This window comes from Misgurnus anguillicaudatus, chromosome 7 (assembly GCF_027580225.2).
Source record: "Misgurnus anguillicaudatus chromosome 7, ASM2758022v2, whole genome shotgun sequence".
Taxonomy (NCBI): Eukaryota; Metazoa; Chordata; class Actinopteri; order Cypriniformes; family Cobitidae; genus Misgurnus; species Misgurnus anguillicaudatus.
In genome coordinates, this window is record NC_073343.2 from 2531151 (window position 1) to 2551444 (window position 20294).

General features: G+C 37.0%; 1 protein-coding gene across 1 annotated transcript in view; it reads left to right on the forward strand.

Annotated features, from left to right (window-relative positions):
• The first annotated feature begins 11477 nt into the window (after positions 1–11477).
• Positions 11478–20294, forward strand: part of clmna (calmin a) — a 34735-nt gene continuing 25918 nt past the window's right edge. Inside the window, exon 1 of the mRNA XM_055171554.2 lies at positions 11478–11902. Coding sequence (XP_055027529.2) covers positions 11818–11902 — 85 coding nt within the window. The 5' untranslated portion in view covers positions 11478–11817. The remainder of the gene's footprint in view (positions 11903–20294) is intronic.

Here is a 20294-nt window from a genome sequence, read left to right on the forward strand (position 1 = left end):
TTTTTACGGTGCATTTTTAGATTGTAGATAAATCCGATTGCTTTTCAATATAAAAGTCACCTTTCTTTAAGGCAGTGATGTTGCTCTTAGCTTGAAACTTTATCTGTTACCCTGAACTGGTTTAACAAGATGTGTGACAATAAACACTGATAGTGAAATATAACACCAGCGTATGAAAAAAACGCACAGGAAGGTCTTTCCTGTTTAACAAGGCCATGTAAGGTACTAAATGTTATTTTAGGTTCTGGCAATGATTCTAATTATGTTTAGTTGGTAATCAGCTCAGTTTTACATTTCATAATTTACTTTAATTTTATGACCAAAATAGAGTATCTTGTAATAAACTTGCTGCCATCATTTCCTGGTTGCCTAAGCAACGACTGCCACCAGATCACTGTATATAGAGTTTAATTTAGGTCACCTACTAAGGGAATCTCTGTCTAATTTTTAGTTAGACTAGAAACTCCAACGTTATGAATGTGATCATTTCAGTCGAAAATTAGATGATTTCAGCAGCAACAAAAAACAAACGGCTTTTGTGGACTAAATGCAACTTCCGGTAGACTTCCACATAAAATCAATAACAATAGAGTCCTTATACACTATTTTATTTTTGATAACAAGGGAAATAAATGACTTAATTACTAATTACTTTCGTTCATATATCATATCTAACATGTATCAACTACCACAATGGCTAATGTTACTGTTTAAAATTAATGTATACAATGTTAGCTAAGCTGCCAAACCTCTCCTCACAGTTAGGTGATTCTCACGAAATCCAGACTTAAAAGGTGTCCAGCATCAGAATTTTTTTTGCACATATAAGATTAAGGTCTGATCTTACTATAAACATTATTTTTAGAGGATTTAAAAAAAAATCCTATAGAATTATTTAAATTTTTTTAGATTACCATTATAAAAAATTATCAGTACTGCAACATGATATTACTTTATTAAATTATTATTATTATTATTATTATTATTACAGGGAGTGCAGAATTATTAGGCAAGTTGTATTTTTGAGGATTACTTTTGTTATTGTACAACTACAATGCTCTTGGTCAATTCAAAATGTTAACAAACCCTCAAACCTGAACAGTAAATAGTAAAAGTGAAATTTTGGCTTTATTAAGAGAATATTATGTGCATCATTGTTGGGCAGCTGTTAGTGTGCAGAATTATTAGGCAACTAAATGAAAAACAAAGATTTTACCATCTCATTTGTTTTTTTTTTCAACTGTTAAAGTGAGAATAATAAACAAACTCTACATTTACAAAAAAATTAATAAAAAAACAAAAAATATATAGACTCAGTGACCAATATAGCCACCCTTCTTTTCGATAACAGTCACAAGCCTTCCATTCACGGATTCAGTCAGTTTCTTGATCTGGTCTGAACCAACATTTTGTGCAGACGCAACCACAGCCTCCCAGACACTGTTCAGAGAGGTGTACGGTTTACCTTCACTGTAAATGTCCTGCTTAAGAAGGGCTCAAAAGTTCTCAATAGGGTTTAAGTCAGGTGAATAAGGGGGCCATGTCATTCGTTTTTCATCTCTGGGGCCTTTGCATGCCGGCCATGCAGTGGAGTGCTTTGGTGTATGTGATGGAGCGTTGTCTTGCAGAATAATCGGTCTTCTTGAAAGATGCAAACTTTTTCCTGTACCACTGCTTGAAGAAAGTGTCTTTTACATTACAGGCAGGCAGGCACAGACAGGTATTATTAAACATGAGCTTGTTGGACCTTTTTGGGTTGAAAATGGAAATAAAAAACAACTCTCAGACCTACTGCCAATTTTTAGAAGACACTTTCTTCAAGCAGTGGTACAGGAAAAAATCTGCATCTTTCAATAAGACTTTTTTTATGCAAAACAACGCTTCAGCACATGCATCAAAGTCAACTGAGTGGCTGGCCAGTAAAGGCCTTAAAGGTAAAAAACTAATGACATGGCCCCTTCTTCACCTGACTTAAACCCTATTGAGACCTTTTGATCCCTTCTTAAGCAGGACATTTACAGTGAAGGTAAACAGTACACCTCTCTGAACAGTGTCTGGGAGGCTGTGGTTGCGTCTGCACAAAATGTAAGAAACTGACTGAATCTGTGAATGGAAGGCTTGTGACTGTTATCGAAAAGAAGGGTGGCTATATTGGTCACTGAGTCTATATATTTTTTATTGTTTTATTTTTTGTAAATGTAGAGTTTGTTTATTATTCTCACTTTAACAGGTGAAAAAAAACAAGTGAGATGGTAAAATCTTTGTTTTTCATTTAGTTGCCTAATAATTCTGCACACTAATAGTTGCCTAATAATCATGTACATAGAAATATTCTCTTAAAGGTGCAGTGTGTAATTTTTCGAAGGATCTCTTGACAGAAATGCAAAATAATATACAAAACTATATTATCAGGGGTGTATAAAGACCTTTTTATAATGAACCGTTATGTTTTTATTACCTTAGAATGAGACGTTTTATATACATACACAGAGGGTCCCCTTACGTGGAAGTCGCCATTTTGTGCCGCCATGTTTCTACAGAAGCCCTTAACGGACAAACCTTTTTTACTAAATTGTGTCCGACGATAACATGTTTTTCCAGTGGTGGCAACCGTAGCTTCTCTAGCGAGGGTTGAGCAGTGGACTGAGCCGTTGGTTGCAATTCGCAACCTCACCACTAGATGCTACTACAATTTACACACTGCACCTTTAAGAAAGCCAAAATTTCACTTTTACTACTTAAATGTTCAGGTTTGAGGGTTTGTTAACATTTTGAATTGACCAAGAGCACTGTAGTTGTACAATAACAAAACTAATCCTCAAAAATACAACTTGCCTAATAATTCTGCACACAGTGTATAATACAGACAAATAAGAAGAATATAAATGTGAACCCCTAGGAGTCTACTGTGATTTGCCATAAAATGTGATCTGATCCTCATGTAGGTCACAACAATAGACAAACACAATGTGCATAAGGTGACAACGCACGAATAATTATAGTTTCTTGTGTCTTTTTTGAGAACCCAGTATTTTCCCAGTAGCACTGGGATTTGCCAAGGTGCTCTTTTGCAAACTTCAGGCTCACAGCAATGTTTTTCGGGAGAGCAGCGGCTTCCTCCGTGGTGTACAGCCATAGACACCGTGCCTGTCCAAAGACTTGCGTATGGTAGACTCATGAACAGAGATGTGTGCCCGTTCCAATGATGTCTTCAAGCCTTTAGCTGTTACTCGTGGGTTCTTCTTTACTTCATTGAGTATTCTGCATGATGTCTTAGGAGTCATCTTGACTGTGCGCCCACTTCTAGGAAGGGTAGCCACAGTATTTAACTGTCTCCATTTATAGACAATTTGTCTAAGTGTAGACTGATGGAGGTCTAAACATTTTGAGATTGTTTTGTATCCCTTTTCAGCCTTATGGAGTGCAACATCTCTTGATCAGATATCTTTTATAAGAGCATGGTTCAGAAGAGCTGATGCTTCTTAAAGGACAGCAATCTTAAAATGTGTGAGTGTCTTAATATCAATCAAAGTTGCACTAAACCACACATTTAAACTCATTTTATTAACTGGACTCCAGTTTGCCAGCTTCTGACAAAAAAAGCTTTCAATAAAGTAATAAGTCCATGGGTTACTTACATTTTCCTCCAGCACTGTGAATGTTTAATGGGTGTTTCCAAAAAAGACACAAGAAACTGGAATTATTTATGTCTTGTGAGCTTATGCACATCGTGTTTGTTTATTGTTGTGACCTAGATGAGGATCAGATAACATTTTATGGCAAATCTCTGTAGAAAACCCGTTCATTCACATACTTTTTCTTGCCACTGTATGTATGCGTCATGGATTTGACAAAAAATGACGTTCTAGGGAGACAACATTCTTTGTAGGAATTCTGTGAATTATAACGCCCAAACTAGAAGCAATAATGAAGAAGGGATGGCCCTTCAAATATCAAATAATATTTATTTTCAGTTTTGAAAACTAAAACATAGACCTTGCATTGGTATTTAAGCTTTTGGTCAAAACGTTTCATGCATGGAATTGCTCAAAACACTGCAATGTCACTATTAAACAACACAATTGCTGTTTTGGTTAAACATTAGTCCATTTATTGACAGTCACTCGAGTCAGGTGTTTGTCTTAAAAATTTGTATATGATCTCTATCATGTTTGGGACAAAGATTGCATCTCTATGTGACATTGCACTGCAAGCACACATTAATGACCTAATTTATTCAAAAGGAGGTGTGTGTGAAAAAGAAAGAGCTGGATCTGTCCTACACGCTCGCCCACCAGCACAGCAACAGATTTCACACCGTTTTCTTCCTGCTTAGCAATGAACAGACATTTTTCTGGTGTGGAAATGCTGTGCCATCTCGCTACAATCCAAAACATGTTTGTTTATTCATTCATGCCTATAAACCTTGTAAGAGGATCCAGAATGTGAAACATGAAAGCATCTGACACATACATGTGTTCCTGTAGCTCAATTGAGTTAAAGAGCGCCAATGGTCCTATTCATGATTTTACATTTCCTTTGTAAGTGTGTATTTATACATGTTAGCATTGCATTGTGAGAGTATCACATTTCCGGCTGATGTCAGAGGTATTCAGGCCAATCACAACGTACAGATTAGCTGGCCAAATTGGGAAACAGCGCTTTTCAAATCCGTTTGTTCAGGAAGAGAGTGAAATCTGGAGTTACAAAAATGTATGGTATGTGGAAAGTAATGTGTTTTTTTAACCATAAACCGCGCAAACACATTGCATTATAACCAGTGTTGGGGGTAACGCATTACAAGTAACGCGCATTACGTAATAATATTACTTTTATGAAGTAACGCGTAAAGTACACATTATTTTATAAATGTACACATTAATATTTGATTTGGGATCATAAAAAACACCTGGAAGGCCTGAAAGAGATCAAGCCTCAGCCAAGTCAGAAAAAATAATGCAAAAGTAACTTAACCTGATAAGGACACTGTGCCGTACACGGCACACCCCCTCCCTTGCACGTGAGGCTGCATTACGTCATTGTAACTTTGAAGCATTAAATCTTCAAAATATACGGTCATGCGGCACATCGTTGTAAAGCTTAAACTTTCGGGATTCCATTATGAGCACACACAAAGCATAATATGATTTTTAGCAGTCATAAAACTGTAATCTAGAGCCGGGCGGCGCCGATTTAGGATATTTACTTACCTTCAAAATCTTCCCTTTATCCGCTTCTGTGAAATTGTCCAAAACAAATTGTTCATAAATCCCCAAAAGTCCAAGGAAATGGAATATCCAAGCCTTTTAATCCAAAACGATTTGTTCGACTTACAATCTTGACGTTTCTGACCGAATTACGATATAAATAGTGTATACAATTAGTTCACTGACGGACATTCGTTCGAATCTCACTTTTCATTCACGATTTATAATGAATATATATTCGGATGTCACATTTATTGTGCAATGTCTGAGGAACAAATACGCCCCCTTGTGGAATTTCAGCCATTCCATAAGAGGCTACAAGTAACGTAAGCATTACTTTCCATGAAAAGTAACGCAAGTAGTTACATTTTGGGGAGTAACTTAATATTGTAATGAATTACTTTTAAAAGTAACTTTCCCCAACACTGATTATAACAAATAAAGCTTTTAAGCAATGAAATAGGTGCCCTTTAATGGCACAAAAGTTGGTTTGATTTCCAAGAAACACATGTACTTATAAAAATGTATACCTTAAATGTAATGTAAGCCACTTTGGAATGGTTAAATGCATACATTTAAAAAACAAAGAAATTGAAATACTAATATAGTAATATGGTGAATGTATATGGAAATATGCACTGTAAATAATGCAGTTTGCTTGCAAAAGGTGATTTTGCCAGATGTGCTTTAGTGTATGATATTAATGCTGTAGGATTAGCTACTTTTATACATTGTGGGCAATAAAAGAGTATACATCACATGACTGCTATATGTTTATCCATCCTCACATTGCTACATGACTCACATTGCTAAAGATGCTAATTTTCTTTTATAGCCTGTAATAATGCATTTAGGTTTGGCCAATTGTGTTAAATATTTATGAGTAAGTGTTTGAGTATAAAAGTCAAGGACATATTTAAGGGAGCTGGATGATTTGAATGAAACAAATAAGACTTCACACATTAGCACTTTCATCTGTAATGAAATGTTTCTCTGCACCTGCTCCGTCAATGGTGTGGTTGAAGAAATCCACTTTATTGCATTAACTGCCCATTACCACTGTCGTAAATATTTAATTTTGTGGCACGTTGCCATGGCAGCCGAGGTTCAAATGTCATACAGTAGGTTCTTTCCACTGGGAAAATCAAGTAAATGCATATTGACAGGGCTTTAAAAGAAGAGCTTGTTTAAGAAACTGCCTGATCTAATGTCTATGAGTACATATACACAAAAGGTATATTTAAAGGTTAACCTAATAAAAGATTTTTGCATTTAATATGAGTGGTGCTTTGCGGTTACTAAGGTGTTTTCGAGTGGTTGCTAAGGCATTAAGTGTTTTTTTAGGACATTGGTATGTGATTGGGTATATGGGGATTTTTTATCTAACAAGCCAAAGTTCAGGGTTTTGCAGACGTGAGAAAAACTTTATTTTCCACTACCTGGTAATAATTTAAAAAAGTGTCACATAAAAATTTACATGACTGTTGATGGCTTGAGGTGACGCCAGACTAGTTAGTCATGCAGTTCACACGATCACTATATAGCAAACATAGTGCTTGTATATTTGTGGCATTATTGGTAGTGCTTTAGTTATTTCTTAGTGGATGCTACAGTATTTCTTTTAAAGATATGCAACATTATTTCCAGGATAAAATCTATCAAATAGCTGATTTAAGCTTAAACCTCCTATGAAATTACTAAGCATCTAGCCAGTATCTGGTAATGAAAGCCACATGCCATATGTGTGATGTTACAGTACAACTTAGACATTGCTGAGTGCACATTATTTACCCATAATTCACTAATTGAAAATCACATGTGAACTCCTATCATATGCTCTTTATTGCCACAACTGCAATTACATACTCTGCATGTCAGCTATTATAGTAAATCATCTGCCGCCTTCAGAGAGCATTGCATTCTGGGTTGATCTGCGGTGAATGCATATGACACTAAACTGGGAAACTAGGTTTGGTTGACTTGATACGTACCTCGAAATGACTCTTTTAATTATCACATGCTAAATCCATTCAAAGCTTAATACTGCCTATAGGGTGGTCTGCGTTATGAGGCATGTGAGCACAGATAAATTGTGGTTGAGTTGGCCACAACTTTTCCACGCCCATATATGGTCAACCACAAATCCTGGTTAAAAGTTTCTTCTGACCTTCAGTTTAGGCACTCAGCGGGTGCCAGATGGAGTGACGTCACACATTTTTTGTATAAAGAGTCTTATGATAAATCCACTTCCTTAACGGTCTTTGTTGGACAGTATGGTTTTATTAAAAATGAAAGCGTGTTGATTTGACCTCTTTCGCTGTGGCATTGCTCCCCTCACAGATGGTTACCACCAGTGTGTTGGCAGCTTTAGGAGAGCATTTGATTTAGAATAAATCCAATCATGGCTTCTGCAGCAACCAGTGGCATCACATCAGAGCTGCAGGTCAATGTACAGCTGTGACCCACATCACATTAAGGTGACTGCCAAGTCAGGGCGCAGAATGTCTGTGTTAATTAAATATAGATTCTGTTTCTTTCGTCGTTGTCAATATTAATCACACTCCAAAGAGCAGTGACCTTAAGGTTATTACAATATTGATTTAATTCCTTAAAGGAAAACACCACCGTTTTTCAATATTTTACTATGTTCTTACCTCAACTTAGACAAATTAATACATACCGATCTTTTTTCAATGCGTGCACTTAATCTTTGTTAAGCGCGTTGTGAATGTGTTAGCATTTAGCCTAGCCCCATTCATTCTTTAGGATCCAAACAGGGATGAATTTAGAAGCCACCAAACACTTCTTTGTTTTCCTGATTTGAAGACCTTGGGCGCAGTAATATTGACGGAAGTTTGAGCGAGAGGGGGAGTAGTGAGGATGTTACTGCGAGCCGAGGTCGAAGCGCTGCAAACTAAGTGCTCTTCCGCCATACAATATAGTTTTTATTTTTATCTGGTTAAAAAAATCGCCACGTTTTATTTTGTGCCACCATACTTACTCATGTAACTACTCATGTAACAGTCTTTAAATCGGGAAAACATGGAAGTGTTTGGTGGCTTCTAAATTCATTCCTGTTTGAATCCTAAGGAATGGGGCTAGGCTAAATGCTAACACATTCACAACACGCTGTACAAAGATTAAGTGCACACATTTAAAAATGATAGATATGTATTAATTCGTTTAGGTTAAGGTAAGAACATAGTAAAATGTTTAAAAATTGTGGTGTTTTCTTTTAATAAATCAAAGAGCATTCTTCTTACAATGATGACCGTTCACATTGCTGTCTTAAATTTTTAAGGTTTAAGGAAATTTAAGGTATCAAATTGGCTATGTGGGTCATTTTAACTTAATATTTTAAAGGTTCACTGTGTAGATTTTTTCGTGCCATCTAGAGGTAAGATTGTGAGTTGCAACCAACGGCTCAGTCAACAGCTCACCCCTCTCTTTCAAAACGCATAGAGAAGCTACGGTAGCTGCCACAGGACAAACACGTAGTGACAAAATGCTCAGTTTGTCCGTTTAGGGCTACTGTAGAAACATGACGGCGCTTTCCATGTAAGGGGACCTGGGGTTTATGGAAATAAAGCCAATACAGTTCATTTTGTAAGATCATACACCACTGATCATACAGTTATGTATATGATATTGCATTTCTGTCAAGAGATCCTTCCAAAAGTTACACTATGCACCTTTAAATTTTGAGTAGTGATAAGTTGGATTAAAGTAATGTACAGTGGCAAGAAAAAGTATGTGAACCCCTAGGAAAAAACTGGTTTTCTACTGTGATTTGCCATAAAATGTGATCTGATCCTCGTTTAGGTCACGTCACAACAATAGATAAACACAATGTGTATAAGCTGACAACACACACATCATTTTTAAAACACCCATTAGACACTCACAGTGCTTGAGGAAAACCCTCTATTGCATTTGACATGTTTTTATATCAGACACTTAATGAAAACAAACCGGTATTTCTGAATAAACTGAGGCCGGAATTAGGCAGATTTTAGGCGAAAGTATTTAATGAACGAATACATGTGCCACGAGCATTCGATTAATATCATTAATATCCTATTTTTGATGAAGAAATGCTGGGTAAAACATTGCCAACCCCAGTCAGTTTAAATAAAGTAACCTAGAAAATGTTCATTTTGGACATCTGAAGCAACCCAGCATTTTTTTAGAGTGTAGATTGTGGATCTGAAACCATGCATACTACTAACAATACTTAAGTGAAACAAAACACATTCACAATCTTTACATTAATTCAACATTTTCGTACTTGAAGATCAAAAAGAAACGTTGGCTTAAATCTCCTGCTTCTCAGATGTTTTTCCAGAGAAAAAAAGCTAAAAAACAAAACAAAACGTACATTTTAATGTTAGTGGGCATTGCATTATAAGAGCAAAAGAACTCGGGATGAAATTGCAGCTCGTGTTGTGGGTGGGTGGTTTTAAACTTCTCATCTTTTTCCTTGTTACACAACTGCCGCCTCTGCCTGGAACAGAGGGTGGGTGAACGCTGATACCCGTTGATCTTCATGAATATTCTGCGACGCTGACCCTCTCAGATGTGTTTTATCATTTTCATTGCAATGCTGTTAAACATCTCGCTCTGTCCTTTTCTCTGTCAGTTACAGGGTGGAGTTTGCAGCACTTTATTGCATTAAAACTAGATCAGGAAATCCGTTTTGTTAATGTAATTACTTGAATTGGGTTCAAGTGACAGGATGTTGTTGATCAGCTGACTGTTTAATTATTATACAATACATCTTTGTATTGAAGCTGTTAGGTGCTGCTGTGAGAAGTAATTGTTATATACTAAATTTACAAGATGTTATATAAACTAATTTAGGGACAAAATATATAAGTATCCTTAGCACTGGTTTGTTTGCATTGTATTCATAAAATATATAATATTAAACTGTATCTTCAAAGGGACAGAAAAAATATTCAGCATTGACTATAAAATTAACCCAAAAAATGTTTAATATATGACCAACAATGGGTTAAAACAACCCAGCATAGGTTAAATTACAACCTATGGGTCTGGGCTCATTTCTTTTTGATCCAACGCTGGGTTAAAATTAACCTAGCATTTTTTTTAGAGATAATGTATACATAAAACTGGTCAGCATAAGCTTAAAACATAAATAATAAATAAAAGTAAATATTAAAATGTCTCTTTATATAAACATTGTATATTTGTTAATTGCAATTCTTCAATTAGTATTTTTGTAAACTATAAAGGCTACTTTGTTACTAAAATGACCAATGCAACCTGTTCATGATATGGTGTATGTTTTGATTCAAGTTATGGCTCGTGGCACTTTAAAAATGAATCTCGAATGTATTCTCATGTTTTTCTTTCCAAGATTATATTTTATCAGAAGTTAAACAGAGCTGGTTGAGATAGAGTTACTATGTGCTTGCTGCAGCAGTAACCTCCTAGATACATCGATTATCTATAACCTTTGCCAGGATTTTTCTTGTTTCTTATCAGATTGTGCAGTATTTGGTAGTGTCATTAGAAAAGAGCTGCAGGAGTGGTGAAGATAATAAATGGTTGTCCATTACAGTTCAATTTAAACGAGCTGTGATAAAGGATGGGGTGTGTAGGCTAAGTGATTTTCACATCACACGAAGCAGATTCAGCCCAGTCACTGCATCCTAAAGTGAACACATTTACCTGACCCATATGCCGCACAGGGCTGCATATAAACACAATTTCTCCAAACCGTCTGTCGTCACTGAAAGCGAGCGAGTAGCGCGGGGAAGTCCGATTCATTTCAGAGAATCGATTCGTTCGAACTGATCGCTCAAAATAAACGATTCGCAGAGCCGTCAGTCAAATGTTTCCAAGAAGTATCACGCTTCGTTTACAAACACTGTGAAACGGTTTATTAAAATAATCCGTTCTAAACAATGATTTGATTTATATTCTATAATAATATTATTTATAAAATAATTAAAATTCATATTAAAACTCAATTTTATATATAGGGCCTACCCTTAATTAAATTATTAATTTTTAGGTATGCCTACAATTTGAAAGTAGGCTAGTCTACATAAATAAATAGTGACACATTTTCATATTTGAACCATTTTATTAATTATTCTCAATATTATTAACAATTCTATTCGGTTTTGTTTCCAAAAAAGTCTTTACAACAAGTGATTTACATTTCGAATCGGCTCGCCCGAACGATTAAAAAGACTCAGTTCAAAGCAACGACTCGTTTGCGAATCGGACATGACTGAGAGAGAGAGAGACAGCCCTGTCCGCAGAGTATCCGAGAGGTGGTGTGGGCGTGCACAGAGAATCTTCCAAATATTAACCAGGTGCTTTTCCCTCTCACATTTCCTTCTCATTTTCTTCCTCCAAGCCACGCAGGAAAGATTCGTTTTGCGTCACGGGGAAACAAAGTAACTTTACCGGAGCAATGCGGGACCCAAACACCAGCATCTCTTTGGATCTAGACCCCTGAAATCCCACTCATGGCCACCGCCTGGCCACTGCAACGCCGAGCAGTTTGAGAGAGAGAGAAATCAGCGAGATTACGGGACGGAGGGTTGAAACGACGCGACGCTCTTCTGTTATCCAGATGGCGGGACACGAGTGGGATGATTGGTTTGAACGTGAGGAAATGATCGGACAGATCAGCGACATACGAGTACAGAATCTCCAAGGTAAGAGCGCTGGAGGCATGGGATGGGTGAAGGAGTATGAATACTTTATGATCCTGGATATGTATATGGGAAGTAATTGGAGTCGATCCAGTTCCTTTATTTACTGCTGCTGTGGTACATTCATTGTATCAAAAATTCCCGGCAAAATTGTTTCAATGTTGCACTTTATCGTATTGTATATTCTACACTGTCATTGTTTGCCTAACGTTGATTGGTTGTTCGGCATTGCGTCTCTCGGCGAATTCCCATAAATCCAAAAGTTTAAATAACCATTCGGGCTGAATGCCTTGCATGAACCACAAGGAAACTTTCCACAGGTGGCAAGCAACAGTTTCACTTGTACACTGTAGTTTTCTTATTCACCTGCAAAGCAGCTCTTGTTTGACGCATAAACAAAATAAGTCATCGACGTGGAAGTGATAAATTAAATGAGCGTATGGAAAAGCGGGGGTTTACACATCAGTGATCGTGCTTTACTGGTCATTACTTTAATGGGAACTATTATTAATCGCTTCTCGGTGGCGTTGCAAGACTGTCTTGCACGTTCAATGTAGCGGATTGTATGCCTTTACATTTCTGGAAAAACATTTCAAGCAATGAATAAATGGATTATATGGCCTGTTCAGGTAGCTCTCAGTGCCTTCGGGCTTTTTCATTGCCGAATGGATGTACGGGGTGTTATGTGGCTTCTCCATGGCTTAGTGGCAGAGATATTACTGTGGAATGTAAATGAAACGCTGCAGACAGCAGATGAGGAAGCAGATTGCATAACATCTTTTCCATTGATAGATCAATGCCCTTCTTTATTAGAAGAACATCACTTTAATGCATAGGTTCCCATAATCTGTTGGCAATTGAGAACCTCAAGACTAATAAAGATGCAGGTTTCTTATTTTAATCTCAGTTTTGCTGATCCAGGATGTGGTACCATCTTCCCATGGTCAGTTCACATACATAGTCACCGAATGTCTCTTCTTGAGTTTTGTATGTGCATTTTTTTTTTTAATTCAGATAAATAACTGAGCATGCAAGGATGCAGACTTTTGGGAAAAACTTCTATTCGTTTGCATTCAATGGTGGTATTTTTTCTTCTAAGTGCCTTTTTAGTCGGCTGTTTTTTAAAGGACAAGTTCGGTATTTTACACTTAAAGCCCTGATTGTTTATGATGAAATAGAATGGTTTTGAAAGAAATTTGGACATATGATGCTGTCCCGAGAATTTTCGGGGTGTTTATTGTATCACCTCCCACCTCTACAATGTGTGTATAGGTGCACTGGAACAATCCTTCCTAAAATGCATTAAACTTTTGTTTACAAAGACGTGAAGCTCACTGAGTGGTCAGGGGTGTTCACTGATATGCCCACACAAAAATCGCTGCAAAAGATGCTTTCCAACAGGTGTTTTAGCATTCGTTGTAAACTTGTGGACATATTTTTCCAAACCCCTCACACCCGTACATTCTTTAGTTGAGAGCTTGAATAATAGACACTCCAGGCCAGTTGGTGGCGATAACCCGCCTTTGCCAATTGCAAGAATACAAACAAAGTTCCCGGCGGCGGAGTAATACAGTACCTCACAGCACATCTAATACAAGTCAATGGAGTTGGACAAAAACTACGATAAAATTGTTGGAAAGCATCTTTTGCAGCGATTTTTGTGTGAGCATATCAGTGAACACCCCTGACCACTCGGTGAGTTTCACGTCTTTGAACAAACACCAGAAAATTCTCGGGACAGCATCATATGTCTAAATTTCAGTCAAATCCATTCTATTTCATCATAAACAATCTGAAAACAGGGCTTTAAGTGTAAAATACCAAACTTGTCCTTTAAAGGTATAGCGGAAGATTTTCGTTTTCCGGGTAGATCACCTATATTATTGGTCATCCCAGATGTCAATCATTCTGATTATATGTTGACGTATAACCGTCGTACATGCTCGCCTCTAGGTTTCGCTTTCTGCACACGCACACTTTCACGTGTATGTGTGTTGTGCTACGGTTTCAACCATTCATTGAAGCTCGCATTCTCACTGTGTTTTTTTTTTCAAAATGTCTGAGGGTCGCAAGAGAAAAAGTGTCTACGAAATGTATGACAAGAAGAGAAAGGACTATGAAGAAAGAAACAAGACCAGAGTGTTTATGGGACACTATTTCACACGCTGGCCGCTGGCGTGAGCTAACTTAATAGGACAGGTTGTCATGCTATTTGGAGAAATCAATTTAAAATCACTGCTAGTAAAAGTTGATGTAAGCTATGATTAGCGATGCTAGCCCTGGCACAAGTCACGAACCGCACAGACACGGTAAACATGCCGACAGCAACTTGTAAACAGAGCGAAGAGAAGAACTACGCTCCTGCGTGCTCTCACTCTGTCTCGTGCACGGCACGCGTACGTGCATTTTTTTTAAATGGGGAGGGGCGGTTCTTTTAAATTCAGGAAAATCAAGGTTTGATTGTGTTTACGAGGTGCACTGTAATGTGTTCATGCTTTTTGTTTTTTTATATATATTTTACATGTTACCTTTATTCTAATCTGTGTTCTGTGAAGCCCCTCCATCTAAAATATGCAGATTGGTTTGTGTGTTGCGATACACTAACCATCTACTGCGCATTATCCGGAAACATATTTGATTACAGAATCTACAGCGATTGCTACTAACTGTATAGCATCATTCGTTTTGTCTTTATAGAACGAGCATAGCTAAATATGTCGTTCAAAACTATGACCTCATTACAAAAACAAACCATGGCTTTACTAAAGTGGCCAAGCAAAACACAGACCCATGTTTAGCCTGCCTGTAGCTATAGTAAATACTACATAAAAGCTCTAATCAAAGAATCATTTACACTGATCACACAAACGGCAACAAATGGCAACATTAGTTAGTTCGCTGGTGGGATAAAAAAAGTTTGCAGGTGTTTATAGGCGTTTGTCAGATGAGAATAAATTAGCATTTAGCTAACTGGCTGTGGAGCCAAATTACGCTGTCCTTTGTTTACATTCTTGCTACAACATATAAAGCAGCCCAACATGGCCCCATGCCATTTGTTGCATGTTCCCGGGGGCAGGATTGCGTAAAATTTGGCGTTTGTGATGTCACTAACCCAGGAAGAAGCTCACTGTGGTTTATCCAGTCGTATTGTATAATTTCTTTTAAAGAAAACATTGAACTCTGAGCGTTTTAACTTTGCAGGTGTTGTTTATGTTCAAACAGCAACATACTTCTTATCTAAAGTTAAAAAAGTTAAATCATTATCAAGGCCCCCTTTAAAAACAGAAATCTTATAAACCTGTGATAAAACACACCTGCAGAGGCACAATGGTAATATTTAGTACTTCTAGAGTCAGACATCAGCAGAAGCTTTTTTGAAGCCTTGAAATGGAGCCAGGGTGCTGTAGTGTAGGAAAAGTGCAATAAAGTCGAGATCATGCTAAATGGCTTTAGAGATGTCAAGCGGAACAGATTTTCATATAAAATGATAAATGAAAAATTGGTTCAGCACCCTCCTCTCTGTTTCACATGGACACTTGCATGCAGTCACTTTTTCAGAAGGAGCTGTTCTGCATTAGAGAGCTTTTCAAGAACCAGCCTTGAGTGACCGTAGGCTAGAAAGCTTTGGTATGAATTTGTAGAAACGTCTGGAAATCAGAACAATAACTCCCTTTTTCTTATTTTCTCTCTGTTGTCTGTGCTAGACTACATAACTGTCGGTAACTTTAGCAAGTCAAATAACTATGCAGTCGACGCGCATTCATTTTCCCCCTTTAATGAAATCTTTTGCGGTTTTATACGGGAAACATGATGAAATCCTAAGTAGTTCATTCCTGTAGTGAAGTATGTTGTTTGGATAAGGCCTACACATACTGTTACCCAACTGTGAAAAATAATCAATGACCTAATGCATCGCTCCGTACCCCTGCCGTGTACACATATTATATTTGGAATAATGTCTTTGGAAAATACAATAACGCAATTTACCATTTTCCAAAAGGTAAACTGCTAAAGACACGACTAAACTGCTTCCTGTTGTTTCTCTGAGCGTAGTGCCATTTACTCTTACTATCTGTTGAATCTCAGATAAACCAAGGATTGTAATACAGCTGTCATAAACGTCAGAATGCTGCTACCGTTTCCCATAATCCTCTTGTTTTTAAAAATGAAGGATTCTGGTTGGCCTTGAAACATCAAGAAGCCGCATAATAGGTGGATGGAAGTCGTACTGTAGGTGTACCATTATCTATATTTAGCCGGCAGTTTCTTCAACATGCATGAATGACTCGCCCGTCTGACATAGGCTGTATGTAAGGAGAATGCAGCTGAGTGCTAGAAACCTCCGCTGCTGAGAAATTATGTAAGATGTATTAACTCTTTATTGTCTGACTCTGGCTTCTGTGTGTACCTCGACAGCTGGTGAACTGCAGCATCCTTGTACATATTTGAGATTGTAAATACTTGAAAATTAACTATACTGTAGTAGCTGTAGTTATTATGGTTTACTTAAGTGTTTTACAGCATGTGTAAGCCTGTTTATGACATCATTAAGGCTTTAAAATTGATGTTGTTGTTATAAAGACCGTTTAGCTGTTGTACTATATGCACTCCCTAAATCAGACTGTGTAGATGTTGTTATAAAACAACGTTTAGCTGTTGTACTATATGCACTCCCTAAATCAGACTGTATAGATGTTTAATATACTTTATGAAAATGTATTTATATTTACAGTATCTGTATTTAATGTGTACAATGAAAGCACTTAGTTTGTTTTATGGTATGATGGTAATACCATGATGTTCCTTAAAGTTGCAACTTGGGATGTGCACTGAAATTGTCATGGACTCGTGGATAAAATTTTTGCAAATCTTGATCTAGGATGATTTTATAAAGGTCCTTAGGATTGTCAGGAAGTCTGACCTTCTGTTTGTACTTGTTAAAAGTTGGTCAGTGTCACAAATTTGTTTACAGTTGATTCGGGCCCTAGAAATAGTGCAGCGTAGCCGTAGACTTTATTTCTCTGTATTTCTCTGTGCTTTCTTGTTGCTTAACCGGTTTATTTCCACATTTAGCATAAAAACTTTGGATGCACTGAAATATTGGCCTATAATTTGTATAGGCAGGTAAAAGCATTTATCCCACTTTTGGACTTATGTACTTAGAATATGACACCTTACGGTACTGTTTGAATAAAATGTAGCTGTGTTGTGTGTAAAAAGTGAATAATGATTGGTCATATTATTATCTCTCAGACTTTGGCTTTACATTAATGTTTATTATTTTCATTACAAACAACAAATTAAAGGTACAGAATAGGGATGCATAATGATTAATCGCGATTAATCTATAGCAGAATAAAAGTTTTTTTAGTTTAATTGCAATTAATCGTTATGCATCCCTAGTACAGAAAGGTTTATTGGCTAATGCCCATAATTTAAATAGTACAAATATTGGCCGATATATCGGCAACTGCAATATTACGGTCTATTACTTATCCTGACAATAAAAAGGGGTGAAAAACACATCAAAACTTGGATCACAATGACAACACACTTGTAGTTTGAAAGTATGAGCAAAACTATCTGTATCTAAATATTGTATATTATCATGCATGCCGAAGTAAAACATCTGATACATCATTGTACCATTGCACTTGACTTGCACAGCACTTTTTTTTGTAAGGGATGAACAAAAAAATCCCCATAGCTTGTAAAGTTTGTGAATTCACAGTTACAAAGTGTGCAAACAAGCATTTTCATTTGACTTAAAGCTCACGTAACACACGCTGTTTCTGCATTTCTGATATTAATCTGGAGTACCTATGGAGTAGTATGACATCCTTTATATCTCTGAAGAGTCTTTAGTTTAATCAGATTTATAAAAGAAAGATTAGCTTTACCGAATCTTTCCGATAACGTACGAAAAAATGAAGAAGGAGGAGTTATAACACGGTCATGCAACACTATACAACACTGTTTTAACTTATGATTCACTACATGTTCGTGTCATTTATATAATATACACGCGCCTATTTCCAACATAAGACAGAAGTCTTACTTACCACGTGTAACTCGTCATGACCCGGTTCTGAAAATCCACCGCATCAAACACACACGCAAAACTCCGCTGCTAATCCGGATAATAAACTATATCCATTGTTTCCATAAGGCTGGATGTCTTCTCCTTACATCCAAAAACACACTTCTTGTTGTGCCATTGTTGAGTTTTGAAATTAAACAAAGCTGAGTGGTGTGATAAGCTGTTAGCAAGCTCTAGCGTCTCCCGCTGACTGACGGCTGGGCGGGGTTTTCCGGGGGAAGTTTTCCGGCGGAAGCCCATATAAAGAAGCGATACGTATCGAAAACCCCTGAAACGTCAGTTAGAACCGTAATCGAAAAAAATTAGCCGAAACTTGTACGAACCCTGGCGAAGTGCATTCGGCACAGAAATACTCTGAAACACGCCCAACTGCTTTTTTGACACTTTGCCTACGTTTAGCATGAGGAAACAACTCTATAACTGTGTTAATAAGTCAGAATGCTTGAAATACCATTAAACCCCCCCTTTAAAAAAAAAAACTGTTAGTCAGTGTGACGTGTATGTTGCTGAAGTGATGTTTTGGGGTGACGAGAACATCAAAAAGACTCTTTTATTAGGTGCGCTTTTTTTTGCGCAAACCTTAAGTAGTGCTTAACAGCTGCAGTCTTTAAAAACCTTTGTGTCTACTCAAAAAAAGTAGCAAAGCCAGCGCTGTCTGAAATTGTCTATAGTTTACTATACCAGACTAACTAGTTGTCAAAGCAAAAAATATGCGCTGTGATGGCTTCATTATAGGCCCATGCTCGAGAAGAATGTAGTATACATTATAATTTACTGTAATACTGAGCTATTCAAGAGAACACATGGTGTTGCCATGTTATTATATTTTATAAATGGCATTTTGTTAGTCATGACAGATTTTGTTAGATTATCAATAGACTGTGTAAAAGATCATGGCCTTGGCTATAGCTCTGTCCTCATGATGCACATTGTCAACGGCTGAATGGATTTTCCATGGCAGTCTCGGAGAAGATGACAACTTGACACTGTTCACTGCTCAACTTGTTGGGGAGGAGAAATGGGCATTAATTGCTCTTGCATAAGAGTCTCTCTGTGTCAAGTAGAGTTTGGCTTTTGTGAAGGAATTAATTTAAAGCTTAATGCTGACTGATTACAGTCATATCAGCACAAAAATATCGGTAATATCAATCCATCTCTAATGTCCTACTCTTATTATTTTATTGTAATTTTATGAATTCGGCAAGAAAATATACTCGGTCGCTATAAAAAGTGTGTACATTTTTCTTAATTGTCTTTATGCAAAATATATTTTATTTTCAGTTTCGTCGGGTTTGTGGTAAAATGTGATGTGACATTCAAAATTTGGTGACATTCACCCTACAATACATGTTTACTATAGTAATAACCAGAAAGCAGCCTGTAGCTGTACATAGGCCTCTGCACTTTGTGTAGCACGCACAGCTCACTTGTGTTCAGATCAGATGAGCCTTATCTAAATCTATTTACTTAGTCCATGGAAACGTTGACATGATTACAATGGCGCCTTTTCAGTTCAGAAATAAAGCATGACTGAGTGACATCACTATTGTCCCATGTGCCATCTTTTATGAGCACAGTACAATTATTGATCGGCACTTGTGTATGGAAGGCCGCTAACAAACCACATTTTTCTATGTGGTTTGTGGTATCAGTGTGCATTTATGCTTTCTGTATGATAGATGCAGAGCAAAATGCAGGAGTATGTGCAGGCCCACCCACTTGACCTTCAAAAACAGTCATTGATATAGAAGTTTAGGCCTATATGTGAAATTTCACTATCATGGCAACATGGAAATATTAGCTTTGCAGCCAGTCTGTCTGTTTTATGCAGACATAAATGATTATTAAATCTGACCCTGTCTTTAAAATACAGGCTAATAACTTTATAATCGAATTAAGATATATTCTTTAACATGACCTTACCTAGTCTATAATCCAAATATCAAGGTTATAGTTTTTTCAAAATGTACTTTAGATTTACATATAATTTTTTGTGGACAACAGTTAATCTCAAGTAATGACTTTAGCTGGGTTTACACTGGCAGTGTCACACATTTTACATTTGCCTATAAGCATATCCATTTCAGGCCCACCCAAACGGCAACTTCCACCTTCACCGCTGGCAAAACATGATAATGCTTGCAGCAAAGTGGAGTGAATTAATGAGAATAAAGAACTGGTTCTTATTTTTAATAAATCTAAATGATTTTCATAACTTTCTGTTCCCAAGCTCTATTATCCCGAGCTTAAACAAAAATTACCATTTATGTTTTGTTGGGGAAATAGGGTTGGTTA